Source organism: Haplochromis burtoni, unplaced genomic scaffold (genome assembly GCF_018398535.1).
Source record: "Haplochromis burtoni strain Fernald_Lab_line unplaced genomic scaffold, NCSU_Asbu1 Contig_48, whole genome shotgun sequence".
NCBI lineage: Eukaryota > Metazoa > Chordata > Actinopteri > Cichliformes > Cichlidae > Haplochromis > Haplochromis burtoni.
In genome coordinates this window covers 2580194-2593802 of record NW_024582409.1, presented here as the reverse complement: position 1 = coordinate 2593802, position 13609 = coordinate 2580194, and the positions used below count along the sequence as shown (strand labels likewise).

Genomic DNA, 13609 nt, shown 5'->3' with positions numbered 1-13609 from the left:
TATTCATATACTGTCATAATAAATATGTCAATGCGCTTATCTGGTGTTTTACATTAGAAATGAAGACAAAAACAATAAAGTTGTAAACTGACTTCCCTGCTACCAAAAACATAAAACTCCAGAGTAAAACCTCTGAAAATGAACCAGTGGTTCTGCAGTAAAACTGCTTCCTAAAAGGGAAACAATGCCTATAATAGAACATCTGGAATTTTCCAAGTGTGCAATGGGATTTTTTGAATGGATGGCACTAGAGAGACAAACACAAATTTTGGTGCTTCCGTCTACTTTTCAGATTGTTGCAGTACAGCATCATTAATTAATTTAATAGAGCTTGAAGATGATGGTGGGTGAATTTGTAAAGACTGTTGCTTTAGGGTAATGAATGAAGAATTGTTTTTATAACTCAAAAGGTTTATTACTGACAGCACTGATAATGCACAATTTAGACCATGGCAATTTATATCAGTAAACTGACATGTTAACATGAAGGGCACAATAGAAATAACAAATATGGTTAAAATGTTATTAGCAATGCAAAGAAAGGGAGATTAACGTTACAATTTGTTTTTAAAATGTAACTGCCCGCCTTCAAATCACTTTGACCTCACTTCTGTCAGGTAATTAATTACTATTAGGTAAATATTCTTTTTAATTATTACCTGCTTATTTATGGTATTTAGATACCATGTGATAAACCACCAGAACTTGCACTTTATATCAAACATCTTTTATTAGACAATAAGAAAATGCAAATGCTTAACAACAGAAGTCACCCAAAGTCTTCAGCATGCTATATAAACTCAAAGCTCACACAAAGTCAAAACCCTTCAAGTGCTTGTTATTGTCTTCTACAGGTTTTCAGTACAGTTTTCTCTTCACAATCATGTTCTGGAGAAGTGAAACAACTTGACTCAAGCTTTTAAATTTCACACAACACAAATATAATACAATTAACTCATTACTTGTTTATCGTATGATACAAAACACCTTTAAAAAAAAGAATAAAGGACATAAACTGCAATACAGTCTGCTTTATAACTGAGTACATAAAGTGAAATGTAAAGCTCCAGTCGCTAAGATCAATATGACGCAAAGGCAATGCTATTGCACACAACACTGTGAATTCATGTGGAGCCTCAGTGCTCTTTTGCTGATGCGTCTTCAACTTCCATTCTGCTTTATGCACTCTAGTCTTATTTTACAGCACCACACTTTTCTCAGTTTATACTACTCCTTGGTGACGCTGGTCTTTTCTTGGGTGGTCTTGGGTCGTTTAGATTCTGGAGGCTGGCACACTGGATCAGTGGGAGGAGAAGGACGATCTGGTGAAATAAAAAGAAGGTTACACGTCATAGCCTGTTTCTGTGTGATCTTCTGCTGCGTGTACAGTCATGCGAAAAGCAACATTTCCCCAGTCCTGTGAAAAAATGTAAGCCCACCTTTACTGTTTGCATAGCAATTAAGAGGCTAAGTAGTAGCCAGGTAATTCCAATCAAATGTACTAAATCATTTTTTTAGCAAGTGTGAGCACAAGTTCTAGCAGTTTGCTGGTCTGGAGGATTCAGATATGTGTTAACGCAATGTCACAATCTTCCTCGTGCCGCAGCAAATTCAACTCAAGGTCAGATTGTGCAATGCTCAACAGCTACGTCTCAGACTCATGACAATGCAATTAAAAAAGACTGATTTGGAATGAAACAATGAAAATGAGCCTCTTCTCTCTAAAAAGAACATGATACCTAAAGTTTGATTTGACAATAATGGAGATGTTTGGTGAAAACACAGCATATCAGCGTAAACACCTTGTGCAAACTGTGAACCACGGTGTTCGAGGGGTAATGATTTGGGCTTCTTTGGCACCCCCATGCAGGGCTCGCAAAATCGCTAGCCCGACGTCCCGGGGCTATATGATGGCAGGGCTAGCGATTTTGCCAGCCCTGCCATGATCTGCTACTAGAAAGCAGGACTTCGGCATTAATTCTGGGTTTTCTGCACTGCATGATGTTTTGGGGGGTTTTGTACATTAAACACCATCAGGGCTGAAGGTGCAAGAATAGACAAAAATACGCTGAGAAATAATCTGAACGTTAATTAATGAAATACTCAATTATGAGCTCATCAGATTCTCCCATGTCTTAATGATAGAGCTGTGAAATTTAAATAACTGTTTAGGGCTCTATAGCACATCATGGTCACCATGGAAACGCGAACCCCATTTGCGACTAAAAACAGACCTGCAATACAAATGCATTTAGGATCGGCGTGTGAATAAAAAGTTTGACATTAAGCACACGCAAACTGATACCACAACAGCAGCAGAGATGATGATGGTGGCCCAGTTTAATGTGGAGCTAGAGTCTGTTTACACACCACGAAGAGCAAAGAGGTGGAGCTTCTTTTGAATATTTATTATTGCTCGTTAATAAGAGGAACGCTTCAGTGGAAGATCTACGTCATAATTTACGCCTTCCACACCAATCAAATGGTGTCGACCTAACGTGTAGGCACATTTCTTGGGAGGTTACCTGGAAGGTTACAGTGCAGAGTTAAGTACATTCTGTTTCATGCATATAACCTTTTTTTATTTTTCTAAAATTATAGTTCGTTGTAAAAGCAGCCATTTAGCTGACAGCAAAATAATCAGTGTGACTGATCATAACAGCATCAAATGTGAGGCCTTGTGTCTCACATCTAAAGCTCGGCTAAAAGGCTTCGTGCAAAAGGACAAAGATCCTAAGCACAGCTCAAAGGTCCAGTCAGTCGTAACTAACTGCATGACTTTAAGAGAGATATGCATAAATAAATTCCTGAAAACTTCAGTGAACCGAAGCAACATTATAAAGAAGAATGGGCTAAAATGTATCAAACAGACCAAAAGTTTAGCACTGAAGAATTAATATAGCCCTTTCAGGTTTGCTTACTTTGATGTTCACTCCCAAACAAAGTGGCTCACCTAATCAAACTATGCTGCTGGCTTGTTTGCAACCTGTCTGACTGCTTTTGTTTCCTGCTTCTTTGAATGCATCTGTAGCTGTGTCATAGTCAGAGATGTCAGTAAACAATTTAAGCTACAAAAAGACTCAAGGTGAAATAGATCTTCAAATATATATATATTTTCTAAGCTCTAGTACAAATCCATCACTTGCTACAAGCTTGCTATAAGAGCGTGTACATAAAGAGGTAATCCAAGTTGGAATTACTCAAATATGGTACTGTAATAAAGGCACAATAACATACACTGATTTAAACATAGGATAAGACAAGTTGTTGCTACTATCACTCAGTCTAGGGAGGGCCACAACAATCCCTGGGCTCTTGCCACCTAATAATTGTAAGCATCTCACTCGACTCTCCATTATAAAAGTTGATTATCGTGGAAAGTTCAGCATTAAAAAAGACGGCGAAAACCTTACTAACCGTGTTTGGCCTTTTCCGTGGAGGAGAGAGGGCTGAAAAGCGAGCCAACAGCTGGAGACCGGGGTGCAAGGGGAGTCAAAGATACTCTCCTGCAAACAAAGAGAAAAAAGTAGCAATGCTGAAAAGACCTCAAAGCAACACAACGTGTATTTATCGTCTTTTGTTTTGTTGTTGCCCAACAGTGAAAATTAGTCAAACGTTCCAAGTTACAGATGTGAAAAAGGGGGTACACAAAAGCATGCACAGGCCTGCTATTGTCTGCCAGCAGTCTGACAGAGTGATTATTATTTTGTAGTCAGTGGGGGGTCCAACGAATCCCTCATACCAGACAGGGCTTTGTTCACACTGCAGGTGCTGGGCACATATTAACCGACAAAAACCTCACACGGCAAATAGAGCTATTTATATTTCTCTTAACTTATTCAAAAGAAGGCATATTATACACTATAAAGAGCACAGTGTTTTCTTACTTTTCACACTCTGAAAACTCAAACTGCATTCAAGGGGGCTAGGAGGGTAGATGTAGCCAATACGAGTCCGGTCAAAGATTTGAATAGATCATATATTTCCATAAATTAGCATACGCTGTAGTTTAGGGCAAACTGCACTCTTCACACGCGCCACGCTGCATCTAAAAAGAAGCTTTAATACTCACAGTGAAGCTTTAACGCTGCTGCTGCACAAACAACACTTATTATCTCTACATTACATGCTTAATGAATAATTCCACTGTGTTTCTAGATCACTCGAGTGGGTTTCAGCAAGTTTCCCTTTCCTGTAAAATATATTTGAATAATATTCAAAATTGGAGACGCTCATCCTCATAACAGATTTTTAGACACAACTCCTAATAAACTGTGGAACATGGATTTGAAAGATGCTTTTGTTTAAAACTTTACTGTCAAAAAAAACAACAAAAAAAAAACCATCCACAAATTATATGTACAAGCATATAAGTTCTTTCTTTAAGGAGGTGTTTTTTGATTTCCTTTTTCCCCCACATACACTTGTGGGACACTTCATTAGGTACACATTGCTAGGACCAACTTGTGCTTTCAGAAAAGGCCTGATACGTGATAGAAGTCACACAGCTGCTGCAGATTTATCAATCATCCGTTCCACCACATACCAAAGGTGCTCAGATTAAACTAAGATCTGTGGACTGTGAAGGCCATTTGAGTAAACTCATGTCAAGTTCAAGAAATTAGTTTGAAAGGATGTGAGCTTTGTGACATGGTACGTTGTCCTGCTGAAAGCAGCCAATTAGAAGTCACTGTGGTCACAACAGAATGGGCGTGGTTAGCATCAGTACTAACCAGGTAGGCTGCAGCATATAAACAATGCTCAGTTGCTCTTAAGGGCCCAAATATGCCAAGAATACAGGCCTCCACATGATTACACCACAAACACCACCTTGAACCAATGATAAAAGACAGGAATGATCGGTGCTTCCATGTTGTTTACAGCAAACAATCCATCCAAATGACTCAAGGCAATGTTTTACCAAGCTTCCATTGCTGAATTTTGATCAGCCTGTGTGACCTGTAGCCTCAGTTTCCTGTTCTTAGCAGACAGCAGTGGCACCTGGTGTGGTTTTCTGCTACTGTAGCCCATCCACGTAAGATTCAAGGTGTTGTGTATTCAGAGATGCTTGTCTTGATACCTTGTTTGCACAGAGCTTCTATTTGAGTTACTGTTGCCTTCCATTCAACTTGAAGTAAGCTGGTCATTCTCCACTGATCTCTGACATCAACAAGGCAAATTTCACCCAGTTGTTGTGCAGGAAAATCTCAACAGATCAGCAGTTTCTGAAATACTCAAACCAGCCCATTTGGCACAACGACGCCATGTTAAAAACCACTTGAATCCTCTTTCCTCCCCATTCTTATGCTTGGTTTGAGCTTTAGCTGTCACTCTCTTGACTGTGTCTACATGTATGAAAGCAGCAGTTATAAAGTGTCTGTTTATACTAATACCAATATGTACAAGGCTTCCTGAGAGCCTCAGGGAATACACTGTTGTAAACTCTGTTTCAGACTGTTTTTTTTCTACTTTTGAAACTGTATGATGTCATAGATAACCTTAGTAGTAGATAACCTTAATCTGGTAAAATCAGGCACACGGTTCTGTTTTCACAAAAACTTCTGTTTGTAAGAGGCAGACAGAGGAAAGGTGTCTAAGGACAAACGAGCTAAAACAGCTTGTTTCAGACAAATATGGCTTATTGTGAACTGTGAATAATAATGAAAACCTATTGTCAAAGAGACCAAGTGGAGCTAGAAATGAGTACAATACTTTCCCTTTAAGCAATTTATGTTTTTAAATAAAATAACTATTAAACTTTTACGTTTTTGAAAGTTGAGGGTGTGAAGCACTTTCTTTTTTTAAAGACTGAATGAAACAGCTTTGAATTTCTATTGGCAGCTACACGAGAAAACAACTTGCATACAAAAGAAATAAAAACATACCCGTACTAAGTACATCATTATTTACCCGCTTTACTTTCTGCCACCCTGACAGAATCCCAAAGACAGCTGCTCTAATATTTACCTTGGAGTGGGCCCTTTTGATGTGGCAGCACTCTTAGGTGTTGCGGGCCCAGGAGTATTGGCACTGTTTAGGACTTTTGGTGTGGATGGAGAGAGGGGGGTTACGCGTGGTTGGGGAGTGGAAGGGGCGCTTGTGCTCCCAGATTTTGAGGACTGAGGTGCTGCAGAGGCCGTGGCTTTAGGAGTAGTGGGCTTTCCCCATCCCTCAAGGGTGTTGAGGGTGATCCTGCGGGGCTGAGGTTTGGAGTTGGCACGAGGGGTGCTCTTCTTCTCCTCTGGGGAGGTTAGAGAGGGGGCGTCTTTGCCCTGGTTAGCTTGGGATGTGGCAGGTGGGGCTGGGGGTGACGGCTGGGATATAGGAGATGAGCCTTTGGCCAATGATGCCTTCTTGCCTTTTTTCTCAACACCACTGCTTGGGACAAAGACCTCCAGGATGGGCGGCTCTTTCAGTGGAGTGCCCAGCTCCCCAGGAGAGAATGACAGGAAGGAGCAGTAACCGTCTGTGGAGGACACAGCCAGGAAGGAACCATCACGGGACCTGCAAGGGATAAAGTCTGCTTAATGGTAAAACATTTACAGTTTACCATCCCCCTCTCTACTTCATGGGCATAAATCCACACATAAAATATCATTATCAGACTAAGGAATGCTCACAAAGTTACAAGCTTTCAGGTTATTAAATGTAAGACTGACTGTAAGAAATCATTATTATAAGTTCGATCATGTCTTTAGCAACAAATTAACTGATAACTTCATGTTATTTAGAGCTTATGCTGGACTCTAAGTGCAGGCTAAACTGGGTAGTTTGCAGTATTGTGCTGCAGTGGATGAACTGTTTGGTCACTGATAATTTAGCCCATAGATAGCAGCAGAGATGCAGCAAAGGTGGTGGGAGAAGTATAACTTTAAGGAGAAAAATCTTTCAAAATCTTGTTTGTCCATCACATTTGACTAGATATTGATGCACTGAATGTTTTTTCTTTACTCAACTTTCACTCATCAACACGTATAAAACTCTGGCTCCTGTTTCTTCCTGTTAAAAGAGTTTTTCCTTCCTACTGTACCTTACAATATAAAGCATCTTCAGGCAAATAACTGAATAACAGGAGTTATTTGAGCCAGTCATGTTCTTTAGTAACACTCGCCAAATTCCACCTTTATGCTAGCTATATTCTGGCTGAGCAATACATGGCTTATGTATCTGATTGAAGCCTGTCGACAAGCAAGCACATCTACTGGAGCTCATAAGACAAATTAGGCGCATTTCATTTTAAGGCAAATGTTTCACATGGCATCGCTACTCTTTAACCCCTATCTATATTGGCTTCCAAGAGGTGAAAGCTTTCCCTTTATCACGGTGACAAATAAAGGTCTTTTATTCCAATTGCTGCAGCCATCATATAAAAGATGAATTTGGCCTATTACTAGCTGTCCCCTGCTTCTGTCTTCCTCTCTTTTGCTGATTTCTGTGGTTTTGATGGCAATGCCATGAAGTTTTGTACTTTATAACCTCAAAGTGTGTGTTCTGTGAGTACAGATTATCTGCTTTTATGTATTGCTGTGTTGTTTTGTATTTTTAAGACAAAATATTCCTTTAAGAAAATCAGGCTTCACTCAAAACAACTGAATAATATACAGATTTGGCTGTTTTTAACAAATAAGTAAATACATATTACTTCTTTGTGTGCACATTATCATATCTTCCTGTCATCTTTTGCTTTTGAAAAGTTAAATATAGATACCTGTGCTAAAACGGCTAAAAAGAAAGTTTACCATGTGAGATCACTGAGTGTGTGGTAGTGGATGTTGGACACAAGGCCAAATGGAAGTTTCTGCTGCGTGTCATACAACAGGATTGAATCCTCAGAGGCCACGGCAAACACCATACGGTACGGCAGCTGGAATACGTTGGGAAGAGCCTGGACAGTACCATCTGTAGGGAAGAAATGGGAATGGGGGTGACACGAAGAACACAACACAAGAAAAGAAAACTAGTCCGAAATAATCAGTCTTGCTTGAATGTCCTTGCCTTCTCCTTTTTTTGTCCTCAGTTCAAAGTAGACAGGGCAGCAGCGCACAGCCAGTGTAGCCTTAGATGGGCACGGCAAGTGAGCAACAGGCCTAAAAAACACACAGAAAGATATTTATATACACAGATTATTAAAACTTTAACAGACTCTGAATAGGGCGTAAATACAATAACAGTCCACAAAAGATACCTCTTTAGACCCTTCCTGGAAAAGATGTAGGTGGTATTCATGATGTTTTCTCCTATCTCCACGCATCCAGCTGAGGTTTCAAAGAAGCAGACAACAGCGAGGCGAAATTAGAAAAAAAAGTGTTGCACTGTTAGAACACAAGATTTCAAAAGCATGCTTTGTGTTTACCGGGAGCAAGCAGGAATGACCCGTCTGGTGTGAATGAGAGACGGCGAAAGAAAGACCTCATGCTGTCATCGTGGAACATCCTGTACTGCTTCACCTGAAAAGGTTACGCAACAGTTCTAACTCGCTCTGGACAGTTTGGTAGAGCATTTAATTTCTTATATTTGGTTTTATAAACTTAAGGTTAAGGAATAAGAATAACACAAGCAGGAAAAACCTCAAAACACCTTTTGCAAAGTTAAGAAGAGAGGTATTGTGGCTCATGAAACTATCAGCTTAGATGAAACACAGATTTCTCAGAATTTCAGATTTATGGGAGACCAGACTGGTGCTAATAAAAATGATTGGAAAGAAGTAACTGAGACATTAGAACCACCTTTAAGACATCGAAGAAAGTTTGTAAAAAGAAGCACGACTGACCTCTCCTTCTGCAAGCGGCCCAGAGCTCATTTTACTGATACTGAAGGCCTTCTTCTTGGTGTGAGTGCTGTACACACGAAGCACCCTGAATGGGAGGAGAAACAAAAATATTCCGAGCATCAGCGTGCTGACACATCAATGCCAGTGCCTACACAACATCAAATACAATCATTTAATAAGGAACAATACTATACTCATTGCCCACTTTGTTAGTTACACCTGTTCAGTTGGTTGGTAATGCAAAGATCTAACCAGCCAATCACATGACAGCACCTCAGTGCATTTAGAAAAGAAGAAGTTATCAAGACAACCTGCTGAAGTGAAAACTGAGCTTCATAATAGGGAATAAAGGTGATTTAAGGGACTGATAGGAAGGCAAAAGAAACTTAAATAACCACTTATTACACCTAAGGTAAGCAGAAGAGCATCTCTGAATCCCTCAACCACTGAAGCAGATGGGCTCCAGCAGCAGCAGAACACACGGTGTCACTTCACTCTGCTAAGAACTGGAAACTGAGGCTAAAATCCTCACAGGCTCACCAAAAGTGGACAATAGAAGACTGGGAAAAATGTTGTGTGGTCTGATGAGTATCAATTTGTGCTGCAAATGACAGGGTCAGACTTTGGTGTAAACAACATGAAAGCATGGATCCAACCTGCCTTGCATCAATAGCTCAGGCCGATAGAGGTGTTAAGGTGTGGGGGATATTTTCTTGACACACTTTGGGCTCGTTAGTACCAGCTGAACATCGTTTAAATGCTATAGCCTACCTGACTATTGTTGCTGACCATGTCCACGGCTTTATGGACACAGTGTATCCAACAGGATAACATGTCATGTCACAAAGCTCAAGTAATCTAAAACTGGTTTTCTGATGAAGTCACCGAGTTCACTGTACTCAAACAGCCTCCACAGTCACCATATCCCAATCTAATAGAGCGCCATTACGATGTAGAGGAAAAGAAGATTCACATAAATGTTGTGCAGCCGACAAATCCGCAGCAACTGTGTGCTCACATCATGTCAATAGCTGAGGAATGTTTTAGGCACCTTCTTGAATCTAAGTGATGTAGAATTAAAGCAGTTCTGGTGTTAAAAGAGGATCCACCAGGTGACTTAGTAATGTGTCCCTAATAAAGTCGCCAGTGAGTATATAGGAATGTGAACAGCATTCTCAAATTAGATTAATCCATGTTTGAATCACCTATCACAGCTGAGAGTGGCAATATATTGTCCTTGGGGATCCCAGGTAACCCCCTGCACGTAGCTCTTGTGGTCATTCAAGATAGAAAGCTTCTGTCCTAAAAACACAAACAACAAAATAGACAGAAAGTCATAAATAACACCAGATAAAAGCATCACAGATAAAATGTATGCACCCACAAACCTTTATTGATGTCCCACATGATAGCTGTGTTATCAACAGATCCAGACACCATGAAGTTTCCATCACGTGTCCAGCAGATGTCATACACATCCTCTATGTGCCCTCTGGAAAAAAATCAGATAGCAAACTCCTTTCTATAACCACATCTCATGGGCATTATAGTTATAAGAGCTTCAACAACCAGAATGCCACACAAAGTAATTAAACACCATTTATGAATGAGTCTCACTTCGTTGACCTTAGCAAACATTAGCACTTGCTGTTCTAGCGTACCTAAGCGTTTTGACCACAGTCCAGCTCTCCTTGTTTAGCTGAGCATCCTCATCCTCCTGAAACACAGAGGCCTGCTCGAGCTCCTTGGAGTCGTTGAGCTTCCACAGCAGAATTATTGCATCTACATCAAAATGTTAAAAGGCCTCTATTATTGTTTCTTAAAAAAACATGTTTCGTTTTGAGAACAAAAACAACAGTTGCTTTTAAATAGAAACACGCATGTCTGCAATGGAGAAAAGGCTGAAAAGCGTCTGTCTACTACGTGGAACATACCATCTCCTCCTGAAGCAAGCAGCTCTCCGTTGGGGCTAAAGCGCACTACGTTGACAGCTTTTGTATGTCTAGCCAGATTAGACAGAAACTCTACCACCGCCTTCCCGTCTGGACCAGCATCCACCCGCCACAGCTGCAAAAACATCATTAGGAAAAGAGATCATTAAAAATTCTCGGTAAATTGTCCGTGCAACATACAGCTCTTCACAAACAATACTCTGTCCACAGATTAATTTTAGTAGGATAAAGGTTATAAAAAAAGGGTAAATGTATTAAAAATCTTAATACTTAAATAACTGCTATTAGGTGGATCATCCCTTTAAGGATGTCACGTGCCTTGATAATTTAAAACCTTGCTGTACGCAAACATGAAAACATCGCATTGCTTGATGGTGCATCATGACTTAGAGACTGTCACCGGTGTCTGAGAAGGAAAAAACAAAAACAGGACTACTTTTGACTGCTCTGTTAGTCACAAGGGGCCACCACAGTGAGTAGTTCTCCTTATCTGATTTGGCAAAGAGTGTTATACAGGATGCCTTTCCTGATGCAACCCTCCCAGGGATTTGTGCCTCCTCCAGATCTCAGACTAAGGATCTTTGACTTGTTGTGTTAACCACTATCCTATGGGCCTTAAGAGAGGCATTCTCTAAGGACTAAAGCGGGCCTGAAAAAGTCTCTGTAAACAAAAGGTCAATAATCACCCTGACAAATGCACAGTGAAACACTTGCTTAAATGTACAGTTGTGGCCAGATTTCTACATACACTCTGGTCCTTCAAAATCCAAGAAACTCTGTGAAGATCTAAGAAGGAGAATTGTAGATGTAGATTGTAGGATTCTGCCTGAGAAAGATGCCCCTGCTCCAAAACTGACACCTTTAAGTTTGACTGAAATGCCCACGTGAACGAGGGCCTTCTGGAGAAGAATTATGGTGAGGTAATGGTGAGGTTTTCAAACCCAAGAACACTGTACTAACTTTAAGCACGGTTGTGGCAGCATCATGCTCCAGGGCTGTTTTGTAAGTGGTACTGGTAGATTGCACAAAGTGGATGATGTAGTAAAAGATTCTTATTCTGTTTCCTGTTTTCCTCATTCTCCCTCACATGACCGCAATTTACCTCGTTTCTACTCTTGAGTTTCTCAACACTGATTGGTTCTTGATTTTCTTTGTGCCTTAAATAAACTCACCTGGCATACATTGTATAAGGACTGCACTCCCTTTCACTCACTCTTTTCACTCCCACATAGGGCGGCGGCTGAGGTCAGTTTGATTTGTTCTTCTGAGTTTAAACATTTATGTTCACGTTAATGATTTAAAGTCCAACCTTGTTTTCTCTTTTAGAGTTTAGTAGTCCATGTGTGTCTTCCTTTAAGTTAAAGTGAAATAAACCAGGACATAAGGAAAATCAATGGTTAGGCTGTTTTCTTTGCATTCTGACCAGATTAAACCCATGGTGATAAACTTTACCTTACCTTTAAACCTCCTACCTAACAGATGGAATCTTATAAGAGAATTACCACCAAATTATTCAACTTCACCTCAAATCAGCAGTAAAACAGGTGTTCCAACAGAAGAATGATACCAAACACACATCCATAACTGGTTTTAGAAAGGATAAAGCAAGCAAGCATTAAATTTTAAATTCATACTTGTGTACTAGATTCTTATTTTTCTTAAGTCATTAAAGATGTACGCTGTACAATCATTTCACCCCGGAAAAAGAAAAGTCAGAAGGAATCACTAAAAGCCCAAAATGACCATGACATTCATGATGAGTATATGCAAGATTATAATTACAACTGTACTCTGTCTACCTGCACTGGGACTGTTCAGAAAGTTAACAAAAAAAAATTTCTCCATATTATCTCTGTTTCTGTGTCCTTATTCTTAAGCTAAGTGTTTTTATGACCAATTAATGAAGAAAAAAACAACTGATGGGTACAAATACCTGCGTCTTCTACATCCGTGAGACTCGCTTCTTCCTGCTGCATTTATAGACTAAATCACTGGGTTTTTTTTCTTTATTTCACATTTTATTTAATTAAAAACAAAATAAAAATCGTCGACCTCTTACGGAGTTAACCAGATGTTCTGACCGCTGTCTCCACTCACCCTGACTGTGGTGTCCACTCCAGCTGTGGCCAGTCGATGAATGCGTCCATCTGAGCTGTGCTGAAAGTCCAGACTGTACACTGGCTCCTTGTTGTGCCATGCTATCTCACACGTTACCACCTTCATTTCTTTTCAATTTTTATATTCGGCACCGACCTCAAGGGATAAAAACACGGTAAATTCACCACCTAGATCGTTTTCAATCAACTCATATGAACGCATTAGTTAGCAAAACGTACAACAATGGACTCTGAAATACGGATTAGAGAAAACAGTTTGATAAAGCCGCTCATTTGGCTGCACTAACATATAGAGCACAGCTGGCTAACACGTTAGCCGTTAAACTGGCAGGTTAGCTGGACTGGTTTACGGCTAAACACAGTGGACATCATTCCCATTCATGAACATTTGTGTTAAGTTACTGTTAGCTAAGGAGCGTGCCCGTTATAAATGCAGACGAATTACAAATGCTTATTCATCTGAACGAAGATAACTGGAAGTACATGACAGTATTTACCTTCTCTGTTGTCCTGCTCAGTCAGAATTGGTAAATTCCCGCGTTCCAGACTCTCAAAACTTCCGGTCTGCCGTGATTGGACAAAAACACGGAAAGGGCGGGGACAATTGATAGTCTTGACTTTTTGTTTTTTTCCTGACGTAATCCGCAAAGATCTTTGGCCATCCCCTCATTTCTTCATATATTTACTATGTAATAAACACCAGACATGGCGACTTAGTGAAGCGTGCAAACATACGTTGATATACAGAATAAAAAAATAAAAAGAAGGGG

General features: G+C 40.1%; 1 protein-coding gene across 1 annotated transcript; it reads right to left on the bottom strand.

Moving 5' to 3' along the window:
- Positions 1–711: 711 nt before the first annotated feature.
- Positions 712–13441, bottom strand: chaf1b (chromatin assembly factor 1, subunit B). The gene is made up of 14 exons (XM_005921333.2): positions 13337–13441; positions 12820–12975; positions 10705–10837; positions 10432–10552; positions 10159–10262; positions 9976–10072; positions 8771–8855; positions 8354–8447; positions 8186–8255; positions 7996–8087; positions 7740–7899; positions 5968–6504; positions 3418–3506; positions 712–1322 (listed from the first exon to the last, which is right to left on the bottom strand). Exons 2-14 carry the CDS (start codon positions 12943–12945, stop codon positions 1228–1230), a joined length of 1803 nt encoding a protein of 600 aa, XP_005921395.1. The 5' UTR covers positions 12946–12975; positions 13337–13441; the 3' UTR covers positions 712–1227.
- Positions 13442–13609: the final 168 nt, after the last annotated feature.

Excerpts from the sequence above, each read along its gene's own strand:
- chaf1b (XM_005921333.2), bottom strand. The coding sequence starts at position 12,945 with ATGAAGGTGGTAACGTGTGAGATAGCATGGCACAACAAGGAGCCAGTG. Across the intron at positions 8,448-8,770 it reads GGCCGCTTGCAGAAGGAGAG|GTGAAGCAGTACAGGATGTT; the intron begins GTCAGTCGTGCT and ends TAACCTTTTCAG. Across the intron at positions 8,088-8,185 it reads TCCAGGAAGGGTCTAAAGAG|GCCTGTTGCTCACTTGCCGT; the intron begins GTATCTTTTGTG and ends TGTGTTTTTTAG.